General features: G+C 34.6%; 1 protein-coding gene across 3 annotated transcripts in view; it reads right to left on the reverse strand.

Moving 5' to 3' along the window:
• LOC101898847 (flightin) overlaps window positions 1-24,128 on the reverse strand; it is a 59,807-nt gene that overhangs the window by 23,553 nt on the left and 12,126 nt on the right. For 2 of the 3 annotated variants that reach the window (XM_059131521.1, XM_059131520.1), the window contains exons 2-3: window positions 20,844-21,066; window positions 20,627-20,782 (exon numbers count right to left, since the gene is read on the reverse strand). In XM_059131521.1, the coding sequence (XP_058987504.1) occupies window positions 20,627-20,782; window positions 20,844-21,064 (377 nt within the window). In that variant the 5' untranslated portion in view covers window positions 21,065-21,066. Of the gene's footprint in view, window positions 1-20,626; window positions 20,783-20,843; window positions 21,067-23,330; window positions 23,397-24,128 lie in introns of those variants that run through there. The other variant, XM_005188830.4, reaches the window with a different exon arrangement.

A 24,128-nucleotide genomic window follows, 5' to 3' on the forward strand; every position in this document is an offset into this window, starting at 1 on the left:
ACAAATTTCATCCCATTTGGGCAAATATTAGACGTTTGGTGCACAATTAAAAATAAATCAGACGAAGTTATACATGGGAGATATGTCCAAATCCGAACCGATCTCTATAAAATTTAGCAAAGGTATTTCTGAGCTGTATTTGATATATTTCCCCAAATATTGTTGTTATAGAGTGCATATTACGGCTGAGGAGGACTAAAATACCAAATCGGATGAACAATATATATTGAAGTTATAGCTATATCTGGACCGATTTCGATCAAATTTGGCATACTTATTTTCAGGCCTAGTTTATTTGGTATGTGCAAAATTCTATACTATTCGGGTTGATATTACACGTTTGGTGCACAATAAAAAGCAAATCGGACGAATATATATTTGGGAGCTATATCTAAATGTTTACCGATTATCTCCAATTTCAAAAGGGTTCGTCCTTGGGCCAAACAAATGATTTGTGCAAAATTTCATCTGGATCGGGTAATAAATACGAACTGTACTTTGTTCACAAAAATACATGGACAAACGGACAGACGGACGGACATGCATAAATCGACCCAGAATGTGATTCTATGCAGATCATCAAAAGGAACAATGGGTCTATATCGTTTCCTTTTGCCTGTTACAAACAAATGCACAAAGACATAATACCCTGACCACCTTGTGGTGTAGGGTATAAAAATGTGGTAAAAATCATCAAAATACCGAATATCGGGATGTACCGTTATATGGGGACTATACCAAAACGTGGACCGACATATCTCATTTTCAATATCAATCATTATGCTGATTATGAATTTATATACATTATGGGGTCTACGACGAATATTTAGGGATGTTACAAACGGAATGACAAAGTTAATATACCCTCCTTTCCAATGTGGAGTGTATAAAAATTCGGTGAGTAATGGACCTAAAATCATCAAAATTCCCAATATAGAGAGGTACCGTTATATTGGTGCTATACGAAGACGTGGACCTGCACAGACAATTTTCTGTCATAGGCTGTAGTATCCATTACGAACTTCGAACACCAAATTTGAAACAATTCCGGTGAATAATGTCGCTAAAATCATCAAACTACCGAATATCGGGAGGTACCGTTATATGAGGCTATATGAAAACGTGGACCTACATGGACCATTTACGAACTTAGCCTGCCTACTGACAAAATAAACATGTGTGAAAAATTGTACCCTTCCATCTCATCGGACATCGGACAAAAATCGACTTAGAATTTTACGCTGATCAAGAATATATATACTTTGTTGGGTCTGACATGAGTATTTCGAGGAGTTATAAACGTAATGGCTTAGTATGGTGGAAAATAAAAACTAGAAAATAGAAATAGGTAAAACATATATTTTAGTTAAACGGTTTTATGTTAAACATATATTGCAATGTTTAAGATAAATGTACTAAAAACCAAAATTTGACGTGCCCCACGGTTTTATTTTAGTTAAGTCTATGCGTATGTTTATAATTCCCACGACTGTATCTATTTTATTATTTTTTGATTTTTTTATCTTAAACATTGCATTCCCATGTTAGTGGGAAATACAACATTAGCTGTTTCTCAATGCTGCCTATCTTAATGACATGTTTTAACTTATAAATTTATAACTCTACTTTTCGCAGGGTTTCAATATAAATTTGGCTACTCTAATACTAGGAAGTAGGTATCGTTATATCGGAGCTATACGAAGACCTGGACCTACAAAGACAATTTTCTGTCATAGGCTGTAGCATCTATTACGATCTTCAAATGCGACTCTCAAACAATTTCGGTGAGTATTGTACCTAAAATCGTCGAAATACCGAATATAGGGAGGTACTGACATATGGGGCCTATACGAAGACCTGGACCTGCATAGACAATTTTATGTCATAAGCTATAGCATCCATTACGAAGTTGAAATACGACATCTTAAACAATTTCGGTGGGTATAGTACCTAAACATGTTCAAATACCGAATTTAGGGAGGTACTGATATATGGGGCCTAAACGAAGACCTGGACCTGCATAGACAATTTTCTGTCACAGACTGTAGATCCCATTACGAATTCTAAATACGTAATTTGAAACAATTCCGGTGAACAGTGACGATAAAATCATCAAAATACCGAATATAGGGAGGTACCGTTATATAGGGGCCATACGAAGACGTGGACCTATATGCCCATTTACGAACTTAACCTGCCTACTGGAAAAATAAACATGTGTGCAAAATATTACCTATCTCTATTCGTTAGAAACATAGCGTGATTACAACAGACAGACGGACATCGCTAAATCGACTTAGAATTTTACGCTGATCAAGAATATATATTGTATATTGTTGGGTCTGACATGAGTATTTCGAGGAGTTACAAACGGAATGACAAAGTTAATATACCGTCCATAGTATGGTGGAGGGTAAAAGAAAAACAAAATTTTCCAAAAATCATTTTATCTATTGGATTTCTTTGTGAATTATTAAGAAACGTAATAACAACTTCAAAAGCAGTAAGTTCGGCCGGGCCGAACTTTGAATACCCTCCACCATTTAGAACGAATTTGGTAATTTTCACAAAATAAAAAAAAAAATTATATTGGGGTCTATTTTTTTCATAAAATAAAAATATCCGTTTTATTGGGGTCTATACGACGTGGACCTACATAGACATTCTACTGGCAAAATAAACTTGTGTGCAAAATTTTAGCATTCTATCTCAATTCGTTCGAAGGATAGACTTAGAATTTTATGCTGATCAAGAATATATATACTTTGTTGGGTCTGAAATGAGTATTTCGAGGAGTTACAAATGAAATGACAAAGTAAATAAACCCTCCATAGAATTGTAGAGGTTATAAAAATGTCGGTAACCGAGGAACAAAATAAAAATATTTGTGGACAATATTTGTTGGATATCAAAACCAAATTTTTATTCGATGTTCGTTTTTCTCCTTGTTGCTCACTCTCTAAAAACTCATATAAATGCATGAGTCATACGAAAAGACTAGGCTGGAGATGTCAGAAGTTTACATCTAAATCTCCCAATATTGGTTATTTGGTTTTACCAACTGAAAATGAGCACTATCAACATAACTCTAGCAGTCAACAAAACAAACAGCAAAGAACCCAGAGCGATGAAGCTAGCTTTACTAAGAGATTTAAAAACACAAATACCCAACATCCTCGTCAAACAAGAACCACGAAAACTTATCTCATAACAGAGACATAGAAGAGTATAAAATAGGTTTCTTTAAGTTAGAAAACTGCATAAAACAACACACGGAGAGCATCTCAACAATGTATACAAAATTGGATGAAACGAGAGAAGATATAAATAAGAAAGTATCAACACTAACAACACAAATACTAGACCTGTATGTATACATTGTGCCACGTTCTTTAAACTACATGTATTTTAATCTAAACGCTGTATTTAAAATAATGAAAAGCGTCGTACGCTGCCATTTCCAATCAGCGATAGCAAATTTTAGAGCGAACGCTTTTATATTAGGTCTTTGTAAGTGGTTTTCGCATGCTCAAAGTTGTCAACATTGTTGTGTTTGTTTATTTCTGGAACAGCTGTTAAGAGACATTTTTATACCCTCCACGAGGGTATATTAAGTTCGTCATTCCGTTTGTAACTCATCGAAATAATCATTTTAGACCCAACAAAGTATATGTATTCTTGATCAGCGTAAAATTCTAAGACGATTTAGCACTGTCCGTCCCTCTGTCCGTCTGTTGTAATCACGCTACAGTCAAGACGAATTAAGACAGAAAGCTAAAATTTGTAGAGATCTCTCTTTGCCTGCAGGCAGGTCAAGTTCGAAGATGGGCTATATCGGTCCACGATATCATATAGTCCCATATAAAGGTACCCCCCGATATCCGGTATTTTGATGATTCTAGCCACATTTTCCAATGGAATAGTTTTTTGTGAGCATTTTACTCCCTGAAAGAGAATTGTCTATATAGGTCCACGATATCGTATAGCCCCCATATAACGATATGCCCTGATATTCGGTATTTTGATGATTTTAGCCACATTTTCCAATGGAATAGTCTGAAAATCCACACGAAGAGTTCTCTGTGAGCACTTTACTCCCTGAAAGAGAATTGTCTATATAGGTCCACATCTTCGTATAGCCCTCATATAACAGTACCCCCGATTTTCGGTATTTTGATGATTTTAGCGACATTATTCACCGGAATAGTTTCAAATTATGTATTTGAAGTTCGTAATGGATACTACATCCAATGCCAGAAAATTGCCTGCGCAGGCTTATGACAAAAGCTGCTAATGCAGGTTCACGTCGTCGTATTGACCCTAATATGCGGCTACATTCGGTATTTTTAAGATTTTAACAGAATTTTTAATGGATTTTAATTTTTTGGAAAATTGCCAAATTTGTTCCATATGGTGGAGGGTATTTGAAGTTCGGCCCGGCCGAATTTACAGCTTTTTTAGTTGTTAAATATGCAATATGTACATACATATATTATTACTATATAGTATTACATATAGATGAATTTGTTGTTTTGTTCTAAACTGTTATTTTTTTAAATAAAATGTGAAATAAATTGTGCCACTTTCTGTGCCACCATTTAAAATTATATGTGCCACTTTTTTCAAGAAATGATACTTGTGATACTTTTTGAAAATTTCCAGCGGTTACACTGCCTGTATGAAAGAGATAGAGAGAGAAGTGAACAAATTCAAAAGCTAAATGAGAAAGATCAGGGAGATGTGCACAAATTGAAATGTTCAACCAGAGAATAATAAGTTGGAACAGAAAGCATTAAATAAAAACATTGAAATAAGCAACGTTAAAAACATGAATTTTGAGGTCAGTGAACTGGTAGCCAAAATAGTTAAGAAAACGGGAGTGCAAATTTGCAACTCTGATATTGAGAGAACTGTGAAGATAAGTAAAAAGAGCAAAATCATTATAGAGTTCTCATCAATAAGCAAAAAACGTAAGATAATGAAAAAAATAAACAGACAACGACTGTAAGTATGCGAGGAAGCTGATTAAGGTGAATTTGAAAATACCATGTTTTTAAATGATGAGCTAACTCCAACAACAAGCACTTGCTTTGGATGACCAAAACTAGAGCAAAAATGGAAATTCGTTTGGGTCCGAAACGGATGTATTTATGCTCGAAAGAATGAAAATTCTCTATATGTATTGATCAACAATACCGATGATTTGGGAAGCATAACCGAAACAATTTAAAATTTTCACAGTTTACAGTTTTTTCACAGTTTTTTTATTCGTAAAAATACTTAGATTTTAATAAAAAAAATAATTATATCAAAGACACTATTTGCAATTTCAATGAAATAAAGGCTAAATATATAAATTTTTCTGTTACTACAATAAATATAAACATAAGATCTCTCAGAAAAAATTTTTTTTGACTTTTTTAACCAATATTTCAAAAATAATAAACAAATTACAGCTGAAAACACAAATATGGCATTGTCTGAAATTGGAAGAATAAACATAACGGATAAAAAATATACAAGTTTCACAGTACAACATTATTCTTGTTCGAGCTTGAACAAAACCTAGCTAATATTGGTAACAATGAAAAATCAATACTAATAGGTGATATTAATATCGATATCAACCAAGGAAATTGCTTATAAAAACTTTGATAACGAACTATATTAAACGATCATATATACCCTCCGTTTATTAAAAATAAACATAATATGTGTGGAACATGGCAGGCTATAAATAATGTTATTGAAAAGAAAACAAAAAATGTAGATGATCATATTAAGATTTGCTTTAAAATCAAAAATATTAAAGAACTATAAGATAATTTTGGGTCCAACTTTAGCCAAAAAGTACTAAATATAATTCATCAGTGTAATGTAACAACATTAAACGTACGGAAAGAGTCATTCCTAATTCAATGTTCATAGAAATGCCACAGAGCTTGAAATTAATGAAATATTAAAAGCGCTAAATACTAATAAATCTGTAGGCATTCATAGAATTAGACCCATTGACATTAAAAATAATTCTTCTCTTCTCACCCCCATAATAGCAAATTTAATAAATCAAAGCATAACTGAAGCGTCGGTACCTGAGATATTTAAACAATCACTCGTCAGACCCATATACAAAGGAGGAAGTAAAGCAAACTATTGACCTATCCTATCCTTCCTATATTAGAAAAAATCCTGGAAGAGGTTATAGTGCGAAGACTGAACAGCGTCTTAACCAAATATAAAATAATAAACAGAAGCCAATATGGCTTCAAAAAAAAACAAGAATAACAATCAATTCCTAGGCCACTTCTCAAACCGTATAAATAAAAACTTAAGTCAACAAAAACAATGCATCGCTCTTTTCATAGATTTCAGTAAAGCCTTCGGCACTTTGTCACATGAAAAAATAGTGAATGTGCTAGAAAAAAAATTGAATAAGAGGTAAATGTTTGAAATGGTTTCACGACTATCTCACATACAGGTCGTTTAGACTTAAAATTGATAACACAAACAGCTATGAACTACCAACAAAATATGGTGTCCCACAGGGGTCAAAAATCGGGCTCGATATTATATTTAATATATGCCAACGAAATGACGCTCAACCTACACATCAGCTCATCGTATACATACGCTGATGATACTGCAATAATAGTATCACATACTGATATAGATAAGGCAACCTCAATAATGAAGTAGGAATTTAATATTATAACCAAAAGGTGTCACGATTACGGCCTGATTATAAACCCAAACAAAACTAAGCTTATGCACATCAGACCTAAATGAATTCATGATAATGAATGCATTCACGGAAATCCTTCAAAAATAAATCAAGAATAATGTGCCACATTTAGAAATAAATAATAGAATAGAAATAAATAAATATTTAGGAATTCAGATAGATCAAAACTTTAAATGGAAAGATCACATAGAAAAATTACAAAAATGCTAAGAAAATCAGCGTTTGGGCTTTATCATCTAGGCAACTGTGCAACCTTCTAGATATTGAAGCAAGTGTACTATTTCTTAGTCGTATCGCATTTACGACATAGTATTACAGCATGGACATAGTATTATTTTTGCATAAGTAATGAAATATAGCACTAGAAATTAAGTCTATAGCTATGGATAAGATCAATCTGTACTAACATATATATGAATTATACTTTACAGACAAGTCTTTTACTGGCTTCGTAAAATAAAGTAAATATTATATAATAATGAACAATAAGAAAGTTCTTGCGACAAAATTATAAAAAAGTAACAGAATTATTAAAAAAATTGTTATTTGTGACCCCATTGAATATAGATATTGCTGATAACGCATGAATCTTAACTATAATTATTATCAGATATCTATCATATTGTACAGAAATAATAATATATAAATTAAATATCAATAAATTGACCGGTGTCGAAGCCACCTACAAAAACAATTATCAGATTTATAAAAACTTTGGTTTACAGTACAGGAAATATCTAGAGGAGAAAATCTCAGCCACGGCCAATGTCTGGACACTTAATAAAGTGAAAACTTTGGAAGACATTTAGAAAACTTTGGTGCATACATTTAATTGTTTATGTTAGTCAACAATTAAATATCTGCATACGGAATGGATGATGGAACATATTGTAGCATTTTGAAATGTTAGAGTGTAATAATTGACTTTTGAAGGGCTTCATCAATTAAAAAATCGATAAAAAAACGGAATCAGACTACAAATACCTACCTGTTAAAACATTTTTAAAAGTTTTTACTAAATTAGAGTTGTACCGTACTGTTTTTCAGTCTTCACGTGAACACGTTAAAAAAAATGTAAATATTAATGAAATATAATTAAAATAAAAATAGGTTGAGAACAAAATTGTTGTAAAATTGATTAAAATACCATGGTACAATTAATTAAAGGTATGTTCAAAAGTATTATAAAATAATTTTCAATAAATAAATTATTTAAATTTCAAAAATGTACGTTTTGCATAATATGCAGAAAAATAGTTCTTAAAATATTTAATTTTAATGCTTTCATTTCGATCCACTGAATGTATAGGTATTAGCTGTAGGTCCAAATGTCTCAACACTTCAAGCAATTGCTAGAAAAACTTAAAAAAGCAACATCTATTTCAAATTGCAACCAAGTTTTAGGAAACTTGAAATATATGAATATATTACTTAACGTGTTTTCGCTTTTCCTTAACAGCGTAAAACAGCGATTTTTTCTATTATTAGGCAAAAAAATTTGTTCACATTGCCCTGCAGTGAAATGTTATACGAAAAAAGGTATACCTATTGTATATCCAGAAATGGAATTATATAACAAAACGTCATATTGAGTTTGACACTGGTATTACTATAGAGTCCAGTCAGATGGGGTTTGCTGCTACCTGTAATAATTATACCATGATTGTCACAGTTTACTTCATTGAAACCCGGTTCCCATCTCTGATTTGAGTATATATAATGGATTTATAAATAAACATTTTGACAACGATGGTTACCTTCTTCGATATGAGGAATGACATGGAAGAATTTCCAAGGTAATCTCATGAAATCATTCGATTAAATTTTTATTTGATGTCCATAAATTGTCCAATTTAAGTCTAGTTCTTCCTTAAATATGAGCGTTCTTCCTTAAATATGAGCGTAGTGCTAGCAAGAATTTTATAATTCTCACCTTTTAGAGGGTATAAAATTCAAGGAATATAAAATCTAAAATTTTATCGTAACTCATGACTTTTACGATAAAATTTTGGATGGATGGCTGATTTTTGTTTCAAACTGTAATTTTCCAGCAACTAGGACCAGTATGAAGATTCGCGGCTTGTTTTGCTATAATACTGGTAGAAGATTATCATCCCAAAGTTTTTGTCAAATTGATCAGCGCAAGAATCCATATAGATGGTATTGTAAAGATTTTGCATTTCTTTACATATTCAGCCTGTTAATCTCGAATTTTGACCTTAAAGACTGACTTAAATTAAATCAATCGAAGACTACATAAGAACTAACATTACCGAAATGTTTTCTAAAGATGAAGTGATTCAAATCTCTATTTTTATATCTTTAAAATTAAGCCAAGATGAAAAAAAATCATTTTCCTAAGATATGGAACATATAACTGTTTTTAGGTTAGTAGAAACGGCGAAAATAATTAATTATTTAGTATCTTTATAAAATATACCACTATTCATACGTAAATTTGCGTACATAATAATACATTTTATTTAAAAAAACAATTAAAAAGCATTAGGTTCGCCCGGGCCGGACTTTTAATACCCTCCACCTTAGGGTAAAGGAAACGTTTTTATATAAAAGTATCTGAATTCAAGCGTGTTTCACTGTAAACTTCATATACTAGTAAGACCTTTTGCATAATGCAGTTAAATTTTTCAACAAACCATCAAGTGAGTGAGGCCGTTATATGGGGCCATACCAAAATGGAAGCCTCTATAGACAATTTTATACTTCAAGGATTGCTATGTTTTAAATCTTTTAAAAAACCAAATTTGAAACAATTATGTGGGTAAATGTTACTTGAATTATCAAAATAAAGAATATCGGTGGGTATCGTTACATTTGCGCTGTAGGAAAATGTGGAACTAACGAACTACAAATCCGTTAAAAAATGTGCAAACATCATCAAAACACCGAATATCGGGAGATACTAAACGTGGACTATACAAAAACGTGGACCTTTAAATACAATGTTTTGCTATACGAACTAGAGCCCATTATGACCAACAAATACCAATTTTAGACAGATTCGTGGGAAAATGTGGCAAAAGTCATCAAAATACCGAATATCGGGAGATACCCTTGTATGGGAGCTATACCAAAACATAGATCTATACATACAATGTTTCGCCACAGACAAATCCGTGAAAGAATGTGGTAAAATTCAACTCATTTTCAATACAAATCATCCTAGACACAGTGCAATTTGTTCTTTTTGACGCTCTACGTCAAAAAATGTGGGCTGTATCGTGATTTCAACAGGCAGACGGAAAGACAGACAGACATGGACATCCTTAAATCGACTTAGAATTTTATGCATATATATGCTTTATGTGGTATACGATGAATATTTAGGGATGTTACAAACGTAATGACAAAGTTAATATACCCGCCTTTCCAAGTTGGAGGGTATAACAAGTAAAAAAGCAGTAAGTTCGGCCGGGCCGAACTTTGAATACCCTCCACCATTTGGAACGAATTAGAAAATTTTCAAAAAAATAAAATCCAATAAAAATTCTTTTAAAATCTTTAAAATATCTAATATAGGAAGGTGCCGATATATGGGGGATATACGATATTGTGGACCTATAAAGACAAATCTATGTCTGCGTGTAAAGTACTCACAAGGAACTCCGTGTGTGGATTTTCAGACAATACGATTGGAAAATGTGGCTAAAATCATCAAAATACCGAATATCGCGGGGTACCGTTATATGGGAGCTATACGTTATCGTTAACCTATATAGAGAATTCTCTGTCGGTGGGTAAAGTGCTCACAAAGAACTCCTTGTGTACAAAGAACCCCTTGTGTACAAAGAACCCCTTGTAACCATTCCGTTGAAAAATATGGCTAAAAACATCAAAATACCGAATATCGGGGTTACCGTTATATGAGGGCTTTACAATATCGTGGATCTATATAGATAATTCTCTGCCGAGGTATAAAGTACCCACAAGGAACTCCTTGTGTGGATTTTCAGACAATTCCGTTGAAAAATGTGGGTAAAATCATCAAAATACCGAATATCGGGGGGTACCGTTATATGGGGGCTATATGATATTGTGGACCTATATTAATAATTCTCTACCGAGGTATAAAGTACCCACAGGGAACTCCTTGTGTGGATTTTCAGACAATTCCGTTGAAAAATGTGGGTAAAATCATCAAAATACCGAATATCGGGGGGTACCGTTACATGGGGGCTATACGATATCGTGGACCTATATGGACAATTCTCTGCCGAGGTATAAAGTACCCACAAGGAACTCCTTGTGTGGATTTTCAGACAATTCTGTTGAAAAATGTGGGTAAAATCATCAAAATACCGAATATCGGGGGGTACCGTTACATGGGGGCTATACGATATCATGGACCTATATGGACAATTCTCTGCCGAGGTATAAAGTACCCACAAGGAACTCCTCGTGTGGATTTTCAGACAATTCCGTTGAAAAATGTGGGTAAAATCATCAAAATACCGAATATCGGGGGGTACCGTTATATGGGGGCTATACGATATCGTGGACCGATATAGCCCATCTTCGAACTTGACCTGCCTGCAGACAAAAGAGAGATCTGTGCAAAATTTTAGCTTCCTATCTTAATTCGTTTAGACTGTAGCGTGATTACAACAGACGGACGGACCGGGCTAGATCGTCTTAGAATTTTACGCTGATCAAGAATATATATACTTTGTTGGGTCTAAAATGATTATTTCGATGAGTTACAAACGGAATGACGAACTTAATATACCCTCCATACCTTTTTTGGTGGAGGGTATAAAAAGCAGTAAGTTCGGCCGGACCGAGCTTTGAATATCCTCCACCATTTGAAACGAATTGGAAAATTTTCAAAAAGTAAAATCCATTAAAAATTCAGTTAAAATCTTTAAAATACCTAATATCGGAGGGTGCCGATATATAGGGTATATAGATATTGTGGACCTATATAGACAAATTTATGCCTGGGGGTAAAGTACTCACAAAGAACTCCTTTTGTAGATTTTCAGACAATTCCGTTGAAAAATGTGGATAAAATCGTCAAAATTCCTAATATGGAAGAGTTACCGTTATATTGGGGCTATACGATATAGTGGACTTACAGGGTTGCCCATATTCGACGGATCCATGGGCCCATTCCAATCGACAAGGCTTTTCCACAGGCAAAATTCTTTGCGTCAATTGGATTTTGTACGGGAACAAATGCAAATCAATGCGAATAATCCGTTGTAAAGTGGACCGAGCCATGCCCAACTGCTGAGAAAGGCGTTTTTGGGATGTTCTTGGGGACCTCTCAACACTGGCTCGTACGGCAGCGATATTCTCGGCCGATCGCCTTGGTCGACTTTTATATGGCCTCTTCGAATTAGAAAGAGCCTTACCAGTCGTATAAACGCTTAATGGTGTTCTTAGAAGGCGCACTTCTCACATTTTTTAATGTTTTAAAAGCACGTTGAGTTTTCACAATTGAATTCTTCTGTTGAATGTAAATTTCAACTATTTCGCGTGGTAATTATCTTACAGGGGATAAAGTACTCACAAGGAACTCTTTGTGTGGAATTTCAGAGAATACCATTGGAAAATATGGCTAAAATAATCAAAATACCGAATATCGGGGGGTGCCGCTATATGAGGGATATACAATATCGTTAACCTATAAAGATAATTCTCTGTCAGGGGGTAAAGTGGTCACAAAGAACTCTTTGTGTAGAATTTCAGGCAATACCATTGGAAAATGCGGCTAAAATCATCAAAATACCGAAAATCAGGGGGTACCGTTATATGGGGGATATCGTGGACCTATATAAATCATCAAAATACCGAACATCGGGGATTACCACTTATGGGGGCTATACGATATCGTGGACCTATATAGGCATTTCTCTTTCAGGGAGTAAAGTGTTCAAAACAAACTCCTTGTGTGGAATTCAGAAAATTCCGTTGAAAAAGGTGCCTAAAATCATCAAAATATCGAATATCGGGGGGTACCGTTATATGGGGGATATACGATATCGTAAACCTATATGGACTATTCTCTTTCAGGGGATAAAGTGCTCAAAATTAACTCCTTGTGTAGAATTTCAGACAATACCATTGGAAAATGCGGCTAAAATCATCAAAATACCGAATATCGGGGGGTACCGTTATATGGGGGGATATCGTGGACCTATATAGCCAATTCTTATTCAGGGGATAAAGTACTCACAAGTAACTCCTTGTGTGGATTTTCAGACAGTTCCGTTGAAAAATGTATCTAAAATCGTCAAAATACCGAATATCGGGGGTACCGTTAAATGGGGGATATACGATTTCGTGGACCTATGTAGACAATTCTCTTTCAGGGGGTTAAGTACTCTTAAGGAACTCCTTGTGTATATTCAAACAATTCCGTTGAAAAATGTGGCTAAAATCATCAAAATACCGAAAATGGGGGGTACCGTTATATGGGGGATATACGATATCGTGGACCTATATGGACTATTCTCTTTCAGGGGGTAAAATGCTCAAAAAGAACTCCTTGTGTAGAATTTCAGACAATTCCGTTGAAAAATGTGGCTAAAATCATCAAAATATCGCATATCGGGGGGTACCGTCATATGGGGGCTATGCGATATCGTGGACCTATATAGACAATTCTCTTTCAGGGGATAAAGCACTCAGAAGGGACTCTTTGTGTGGAATTTCAGACAATTCCATTAAAAAATGTGGCTAAAATCATCAACATATCGAATATTAGGGGGTACCGTTATATGGGGGCTATACGATATCGTGGACCGATATAGCCCATCTTCGAACTTAACCTGCCTGCAGACAAAAGACAGATCTGTGCAAAAGTTTAGCTCCCTATCTTAATTCGTTTTGACTGTAGCGTGATTACAACAGACGGACGGACGGTCGGACATGCCTAATTTTACGCTGATCAAGAAAGAGGAACTCCATTGAAATTCGTAGGCTCATTTCAGCACTGGGCATTTGGGGTAATGAACGATGATGACAGAAGTGCTATGGAAAATAATATGAAGAACCTCTTGGAAACAAAAAAATTAAAGGAGCTTGCTAAAAGACAAACATCAGAAGTTAATGCTACTGTCAATCTACTAAAGATAACAACCGAGGAGGTTAACTCGCACCTTTCGAATCTCAAGAGCAAGATTCTGAATATAAGCGGTACCATGAACGAGCATTACTTCGTGTATTGAGAATCTATAAGATTTTTTATATATTTATTTTATAATATAAGTGGCACCATGAACGAGCATTACTTCGTGTATAGAGAATCTATCATATTTGTTATAATAGTCAAACAGATCCATGAGCTAGTTGACTAATGTGACGAACTGCAAAAAGAAATAATAAATACGTTAATTGATGTGAATAGCGGGAAATTCTAGCCCTTGCTCATAACCCCATCTCAATTGCAAATGGAAATATTAAAAATGCGAGATAGCCTTCCTGAAAAGTATGTGTTACCAGGCAAACGCACAGTAATGGAATTAAACGAGACATTGCACTTAATAACGGGTCACGGTACGTTTGTGGGATCGCAATTTGTTCTGGACATAAAGATTCCGCTATTCAACCGACAATCATCCCAATTCTACAAAGTTATTAGTTACCATTTCAAGAGGGACAGTGATGATAGCCCGGGTGAAAGCCCTGTATATTGTATATAATTTCGAAATAAATGCTATTTCTTAACCCAGGTAATGCTAAATGAATACAAAAAGACGTTGGGCAATGAAATAATGTGCGAAGGTAATTTTCCTTGAAGAGATGCGTCCACTAATAATTGTGAAATATCGCCACTGCGTCCACTAATAATTGTGAAATATCGCCACAGAGATGAAGTAGAAAGCATGCCTTATTGGATACGATCTCGATAGCTTCACATCGAGAACGCAACAATGTAACGACCGAATATCATTCAGTTCTATTGAAGGATATAAGCCCGACCGAAAAAGAAGCTATTAAATCCACGGGAAACGTGTTGATTAATCATAATCAAGAAATAGCTGAGCTGAAGAGGATTGTTGCAGATTAAAATAACGAAAATGTGGAATTGAGAGGATTGAAATTTCATAATATATCGGCACATGTATCATTCACACTGGTTATTTAAATTATAATTTTAGTTATATTACTTATAAGAAGGTTAATAAAAACTAAGCGCATAGTAGCTATTCAATTTCCTCGGGACCAAGAGATGTAAATAAATTATTTGCCGCCCGGGAGAATGTTCATATGAGCAGTCAGTGTAATCTTCCTATATGGATTGCGATTGATTTTGAATAATATAGAATCTTGTATGTTTATGACAAATATTTATGTTCAACGATAAGATGTATTTTTAGTAAAAGTGTTTATGTGTAATGATAAGAGCCTTAGTAATATATGACAAGCATTAATGCATTGTAAAGTATGGGAAAACCCGAAAGGTAATAAAATCTTTGTGCGTGCGATAATAATAAAGAATTTGAAAATGTCCACACACGAAGATAGTAATGCAGTCACTAGGTAGCATAAAGAAATGCCACCTACTGCGTAGGGACAAAACAACCCCTTGTGTGCATTATTGAGATGCATCATTAGAAATAAAGTAGTCTAAGTTATATAAGAGCAAGTAGCTATTAATATATAAAAATTGTGAAATAAAACTAGAATCGAAACTAAATCCGAACGTAAAAGTTGTTCTTTCCTTCTCAACTAAACATTGGTCCTTCGATAAAAAAAAAACCAGCGGCCTTAAAAAATAAAATAAAAAAGACCAAAGGGGCACAAAAAATAAAATATATAAAAACTACAGGGGCAAACTAAAAAGGCCACACGGGCACAAAAATTATACAAAGACCGGATAGGCAAAAAAAAACAATATGTTGGAAAAGACTTTAAAAAAAAACACGATATTTAAAAGACCCTTTGAGCAAAATAATACAAATGAAACACTATACGTGAAAAGACCCATTGGGCAAAATTATACAAAAAAAAAAATTAAAAAACGATAAAAAAAGAAGAAAGAATGGCGTCTAGAATAAATTTGTAAAAAACGCAAAATAAAATCCCAAGAGAATTGGGAAAAGGTACAATCAGGCATTGAGAGTAAAGTAGCTGTAGGAGAAACATTGCGGTCGCTGGAAAATAAATTAGAAGAGGCTACAGTTAATCATGAGTAAATGCGAAAATGCTCTGGGTGAGAAGCATGACCCCAACAAAAAGGCGCAATAGCTTCACCACAGGAGGCAGAAATGAAAGTAAAAGAGGTGCACCCAGAAGAGTCTAAAACCTTTTGGATCTACATCTAAAAAACTTCCAGAAACAAATGCAGATACAGATACAAGAAGCGATAAAAAGACAATTGGAACTGAATATGCAAGAGAAATTGCAGACAATGCAAGAAGTGGAAGGGACGCTGCAGGATGATTCAATATGGGAAAATACAAGCAACAAGAAAGATCGACAGATGTGGCGGAGAAAAAATTATGCAAGTTTTTCAAAATATCAGGACATGAGATCGCATATTGTAGAAAATGTTTGTCATTGGATTCGCGGGAAAGATACGATTGGGCAAAGTCAGCGCAAATATGTTTCAAATGCCTGAATCATGGAACGGAAAAAAGTGCTACAGTGAAATGAAATGTCAATCTAGCAGATGCAGATTTCAAATTGTGGGACAAAACACCAAATTGGTCTGGTAATAATAAAATGTCTGGAACAACAATTGAGCGGTTTAGGGAGTACGAGGAAATAGCAGATGAACAAACCATCCGGGAAAGTGACTTTTGTCTTAAGTTAGATAACACAGACAGATTCATCGTTCGCTTGCCATTTACTGAATAAAAGGATTTAGGAGAATCATACAAGAGAGTAATGGCAAGATAATTAAGCTTGGGGAAAATGTTAGACATCGTTAAAAAGTGGAGAACGTGGAAGTTTGTCATTTCTGCAGATGTCGAGAAAATGTTTAGACAGATAAAAGTAGCAGAGCAAGATCAGTATTACCAATGTATCCTTTGGAGGAGTTGTAAGTCCGAGCCAATTAAACAGTATAAACTCACCACAGTTACATACGGAACCACTTCAGCACCATTTCTAGCAGTAACAACGCTAATAGAAATTAGAGATAGATGTAAAGATCAGAGAATTGCGGAAAGAACCAGCTGGAGACTTACGGATTCCATTTAAGAAAATGGAGTGCAAACACACCAGAAGTGCTAAGAGCTGTAAGGCGGAGGAAAACGAAGTGCTGCATATTCAAGAAGATGAGTGTTCAAAAACACTAGGGCTGCAATAGAATCCGACAACGGATTGCTTTACATTTAATATGCAGATCAACAATGAAAACCAGATAACAAAACGATTAGTGTTATCGAACCTACAAAGATTTTTGATTTTGGAGGAAAATGAAGTGCTGCATATTCAAGAAGATGAGTGTTCAAAAACACTAGGGCTGCAATAGAATCCGACAACGGATTGCTTAACATTTAACATGCAGATCAACAATGAAGACAAGATAACAAAACGATTAGCGTTGTCGAACCTGCAAAGATTTTTGATTCATTGGGTTGGTTGACTCCAGTAACAGCGAAAATCTTCATATAGAATCTGTGGAAACAACAGTTGGAGTGGGATATTCCTTTGGAGGAAAAGTTGACTACAGAGTGGAAGCAGTTTATGCACAGTCTTCCTGTGCTTAAGAACGCATAAATCACAAGACGGTTTGAAATATCAGAAAAAAGTACATAAATAATGGGAGTGTCATGGTTATATGTCCACAAATGTAAAAAAGCAATTCATTTTTTATTAATCGTTTTAATATAAAAATGTACATGTTTGGAATTTGGATTATTAAATTCAAAATTCAGAACCCATAATCCATGTTTTCAATTTCAATGCTTTGATATCTCCAACTCTTCAAGGAATCCCTAGGAAATGGTGGAAAAAGCAACATCCCTTTCAAATTGAAGTTAAAATATACGTATTCAATTCACGGTCGGCGTTGTCGTTTTTATACCCTCCACCATACTATGGAGGGTATATTAACTTTGTCATTCCGTTTGTAACTCCTCGAAATACTCATGTCAGACCCAACAAAGTGTATATATATATATATATATATATATATATATATATATATATATATATATATATATATATATATATATATATATATATATAATATAACGACATTATTCAATGGTATTGTTTCAAATTTAGTATTTGAAGTTCGAAATGGATACTACAGCCTATGACAGAAAATTGTCTTTGCAGGTCCACGTCTTCGAATAGCCCATATGTAACGGCACCTCACTATATTCGATATTTTGATGACTTTAGCTACATTCGAAAACATTACATATGCAGCCGTCGTATACCTCAAGGTGGAGTCCAAGATAAAAGAAATAGGAAGACTCTACCCAAGCTGGAATTGTGTGCAGCACAGCTCTTGTCAAAACTATTGCAAAAAATAAATGACTTTTGTTAACGGTTACAACAATCTATGCATGGAGTGATTCCATGATAACACTGGATAGTTCAAAAAATAAAGAAAAATTTATAACACGTAAAAAATCTGTAAGTTCAGCCGGGCCGAACTTTGAATATCCTCCACCATTTGGAACGAATTTGGCAATTCTTACAAACAATAAAATCCGTCCAAAATTCTGTTAAAATCTTAAAAATACCGAATGTAGCCATTATATTAGGGTCTATACGATGACATGGACCTGCATAGGTAACTTTTGTCATAAGCCATTACAATATTCGAATGCGAAACTTAAAAAAATCGGTAAATAATGTAGTTAAAATCATCTAAATACCGAATATAGGGAGGTATCGTTATATGGGGGCTATACTAAGACGTGGACCTGCACAGACAATTTTCTGTCATAGGCCTAGGATCTTCAAAAACCAAATTTGAAACAATTCCGGTGAATAATGTCGCTAAAATCGACAAAATACTTAATATCGCGAGGTACCGTTATATAGGGTTTGTACGAAGACGTGGACCTTTACAGACAATTTCCTGTCATAGGCTGTAGCAAAACTACAACAAAAACAAATCTACAACAACCACATATAAAATTGTTGCTGTACATAATGGGAATGTCATGGTTATATGTCCACAAATGTAAAAAAGCAATTCATTTTCAATTAATCGTTTTAATATAAAAATGTACATGTTTGGAATTTGGATTGTTAAATTCAAAATTCAGAACCCATAATCCATGTTTTCAATTTCAATGCTTTGATATCTCCAACACTTCAAGGAATCCCTAGGAAATGGTGGAAAAAGCAACATTCCTTTCAAATTGATATTAAAATATACGTATTCAATTCACGGTCGGCGTTGTCGTTTTTATACCCTCCACCATGCTATGGAGGGTATATTAACTTTGTCATTCCGTTTGTAACTCCTCGAAATACTCATGTCAGACCCAACAAAGTATATATATTCTTGATCAGCCAAAATTCTAAGTCGATTTAGCGATGTCCGTCTGTCTGCCTGTTGTAATCACGCTATCTTTCGAACGAATTGAGATAGAAGGCTAAAATTTTGCACACATGTTTATTTTTCAAGTAGGCAGGTTAATTTCGTAAATGGGCCATGTAGATCCACGTTTTCATATAGCCCCCATATAACGGTATCTCCAGATATTCGGTATTTTGATAATTTTAGCGACATTATTCAATTGTATTGTTTCAAATTTAGTATTTGAAGTTCGAAATGGATACTACACCCTATGACAGAAAATTGTCTGTGCAGGTCCACGTCTTCGTATAGCCCACATGTAACGGCACCTCACTATATTCGATATTTTGATGATTTTACATCAATTATTCACCGTTTATTTCAAGTTTGGAATTTGAATATGGTAATGGATTATGACAAACAAAGCCTATGTAGGTCCACGTCGTACAGACCCCAATATGACGGCTAAATTCGGGATTTTTAAAATTTTAACAGAAATTTTTAAGGATTTTATTTTTTGAAAATTTCCAAATTCGTTCCAAATGTTGGAGGGTATTCAAAGTTCGGCCCGGCCGAACTTACCTCTTTTTAACTTGTTTAAATGAAAGCAACTTTTTATTCCTATTATCAGGGCGAAGACTCCACAATGCACTGGTATATGTTAGATAACAATACTTGTAGTAAAATAGTGTCTACATAGGTTCAAGTTTTGGTATTGCGCCCCTACCGGTAGCTCCCGATGCTTGGTAATTTGGTGATTTTAGCCACATTTCCACGTAATTTATCCAAATTTGTTATATTTTAGCTTAACATCCGGTGGCCGAATATTTTCTATATACATAGGTCTACGTTTTACTTTATGCTCTGTTCCAGAACCTGCAAGAATCTACTACCTTTGCATTTTTTCTATATCATAAAGGAACAATCGGTTATCATAGTAAACACTTTTACATTTTTGCAGTTCTGGGACAGAGCTGCAGTTGTACGAACATAATTTACTTTGGTAAGTGTAGTTTGTAATAGGTTCTAACTCCGAATGTTATAACTATATTTCAATGTATGAAAATATATAATGTATAAAAACGCAATATTTATCTCGATTTATGCGATGTAAATGTTTGAAGGCAATACTAAACCCAAAAGTAAATGTTTTTTTTTCTTTTTTGTCTGGAAACTTAGCTAAGCAGTAGTTGCCGTGCTGAGCAATTTCGATATTAAATTCAAAATTGCTGCAGCTGATCACTTTTATTTTGTGTTAACTAACGATTTCAAAAATTTTTAACGCATTGCTACATTGTGATATTGCTTTGCTCATTAATGGGCAACATTTTTGATATGAATTGGCGTTAGCATTGGAAACCCTGTCATTAAATAATTCGTATATGGTCACATTTACAAAATATTTTTATACATAACAAAATTACCTGGAATAATTGCTTCTCAAGATTCGTTCAGCCCATGTCTGTGGTCTGGGAATTTCTCTTGAGACCCCTTTCTGCCTTTTGTCTAAATAATCAATGACGTCATCGTAGTAGTTCGTTCTATAATTATACATATATTTGTACTGCAGGAATTTGGGTCTTTAAAATAGAAGATATATTGTTAGTTACTTCCTATTAATTCGACATCACAACTATTTACCTAACCCAATGTCTATACAACTGAACTGGTTTTCTGTATCCATCATCTTCTACTGGTGGTGGAGGTGGAGCTACTTCAGCATCCGCCGTATCCGATATTACTGCAGAAGGGGCATCAGCTACAGGCGGTTGACTTTCTAAAGCTGCCGCTTGTGGAACAACAGTGACTTCAGGCTGTTGCTCAGAATCATCAGCTCCCCATGGATCCTCCTCATCTCCCATTTCTGGAAATACAAATTATTAAAAAAAACGTACATAATTTTGTCCATATCAGAGAAAATAGGGAAAATTTTTGTAGAATTTGTTTAAGTAGGAATTGCTGTTTAAAATTACATATTATTTAGATACACGCAGCCTTTCAAAGTTTTCTACTCCTTATTGCAACATACTTGATAAACTGATTTTAATGAAAATATTGATTTAACATATCGCCACCCTTTTTATACCCTCCACCATACTATGGAGGGTATATTAACTTTGTCATTCCGTTTATAACTCCTCGAAATACTCATGTCAGACCCAACAAAGTATATATATTCTTGATCAGCGTAAAATTCTAAGACGATTTAGCCATGTCCGTCTGTCTGTCTGTCTGTTGTAATCACGCTATCTTTCGAATGAATTGAGATAGATGGCTAAAATGTTGCACACATGTTTAGTTTTCCAGTATGCAGGTTAAGTTCGTAAATGAGCCATGTAGGTCCACGTTTTCATATAGTCCCCATATAACGGTACCTCCCGATATTCGTTATTTTAATGATTTTAGCGACATTATTCACCGGAATTGTTTCAAATTTGGTATTTAAAATTCGAAATGGATACTACACCCTAAGACAGAAAATTGTTTGTGCAGGACCACGTTTTCGTATAGCCCCCATATAACGCTACCCCCCTATATTCGGCATTTTGATAATTTTAGCGACATTATTCACCGGAATTGTTTCAAATTTGGTATTTGAAGTTCGAATTGGATACTAATCCCTAAGACAGAAAATTGTCTATGCTGTTCAGGTCTTCGTATAGGCCCCATATATCAGTACATCCCTATATTCGGTATTTTGACGATTTAGGTACAATACCCACCGAAATTGTTTGAGGTGTGGTATTTGAATATTGTAATGGATGCTACAGCCTGTGACAGAAAATTGTCTATGCAGGTCCAGGTCTTCGCACAGCTCCGATATAACGGTACCTCCCTATATACGATATTTTGATGATTTTAGCAACATTATTCACTGTTTATTTCAAGCTTCAAATTTGAATATGGTAATGACTTATGTCAAACAATGCCTATATAGGCCCACATCGTATACACCTCAATATAACGGCTATATTTGGTATTTTTAAAATTTTAGCAGAATGTTTTAATAATTTTTTTTTCTGAAATTTTCCAAATTAGTTCCAAATGGTGGAGGGTATTCAAAGTTCGGCCCGGCCGAGCACAATTTCGGATTGTCTACTTATATGGAATAAAAACTTTGTGAAACGGCTTTATTTCACTCTTCTCTCAAGAAGGAAGAACTGAGGACTCTCTTCCGATGGCTGTATAAAGCTGTGGTGTGGCCCATCCTTTCTTATGTAAGTCTTGTCTGGTGGTACGCATTAAATCTGAAGGTAAATAGTTCGAAACTATCCATCAAGCAGCTTCAATTCTAGTCACAGCCGCATCAACAAGTACACCTCAAGTAGCCTTAAATGTAATGCTCAATATCGCTCCAGTTGAACTTAGTATACAGTACCAAGGAGGCACGAAGAGCGATAACGCTGTCAAAGTAGGATATGCATTGTAATATTGAATGAAATGAAGAAGTGGATGAATCGACAAGGATGGGCTCGCAGTCAACAGACCTTGAAGCCGCCGACATGTCAACAGAGCATTAGAAGTACTCTTCAAGGAGAAAGCCAAAAGATGCTCGTACAACGAACCACGGTGCAAGGTATCAAAACAATTCTGGCCAGATATATCCTTGCATAGAACTCGGTCTCTATTAAGCATGCATAAATCAACGTTACGGATAACAATAGGGATACTAACAGGCCACCGCAACATCCGATCAAGGATGTCCAAATGGGCTTACACTAACGTTGAATACTGCAGGCTGTGCAAAAATAAGGAAGAGAATGAAACGATCCAAGGCCTTTTATTCCACTATCCTGATCTATCAAGGGACAGACAATGAACTATGGGGAACACTCGAATTATGATCTCAGTGGTTTTATAAAAAATTTGGGTCCAAAAAATCGGTAATTTGACTATAACATCCGAACCGCTTATAAATAACCCCAGCAAGTGACCACTTCTTGAATAGGTATTTTATAAGCTTTCAAACGATACCTATATTGTATTTATCGGGTAAGCTGGTCTAGCACGGTTCTTGAACTCGGACTTTCGGGTCAAAAATCTGGATCCGGCCCCAAAAAAACAGTTCCCCGGAATCATGTCAAAAGTGCCTATCTCTGAAAAACTGAGCTAGAGTTGTTCCCTCACCTCTTAATGTTACTGACAAAACGACTTATTAGAAGAGTAGTATAACACGACGACAGTAATATCAAAAAGCAGGCGTCTCGGTTGTGTATCGTACCAAACATTTTAAACACATTTTAGTTAACGCCGATGCGGAAATAATTTGTCGTGTAGAAAGACAACTGTATTTTGACAACAAATGTTTTTTTTTTAAGTGAAAGACAAAATCAAGCTACATAATCCTAGATTTTGACGAAATGTGAACGATAAGAAGCTAGAACTGTGCTTCCCTATTGGTACAGAACCCGATCAAAATTATTTGTTTATGATGCAAAAACTACGAATAACTGCATTCATTGAATAATATTCTCCAAAAACTTTTGGCGTAATGTATTATTATAGAAATGATCACAAGCAGCACAAATTCTAATGAATATAATACATAATATGTGTAAAAATTGACCAATAAACTGAAACAATCGGTATTTTATTAATATCCCTGAAATAGTTATACACAAATCCCTTGAAAAAAATGGATAATACACCCCAGAATAAATATCGTTCTTATTTTCATTTATGGACAAATAATTTTAAAATCGTTGTTTGGTGTACATCTGTATGCATAACAAGTAAAAAATTGGGGAATGTAAGAAAACGTGAACCTCAGGAGGTACAACACGTTAAAAACTCTAATTAATTGTTATAGTTTTAGTTAATTTTTATATGGAACTAGCTGTCCCAGTCCGCGTTGCCTGCCCAAAGTTTTGGTCTTTAATGCATATTTTTAAAGCTTAATAATTAACCTTTATATGGACGCTACTT

The sequence above is a fragment of the Musca domestica genome, unplaced genomic scaffold (assembly GCF_030504385.1).
Source record: "Musca domestica strain aabys unplaced genomic scaffold, Musca_domestica.polishedcontigs.V.1.1 9, whole genome shotgun sequence".
Taxonomy (NCBI): Eukaryota; Metazoa; Arthropoda; class Insecta; order Diptera; family Muscidae; genus Musca; species Musca domestica.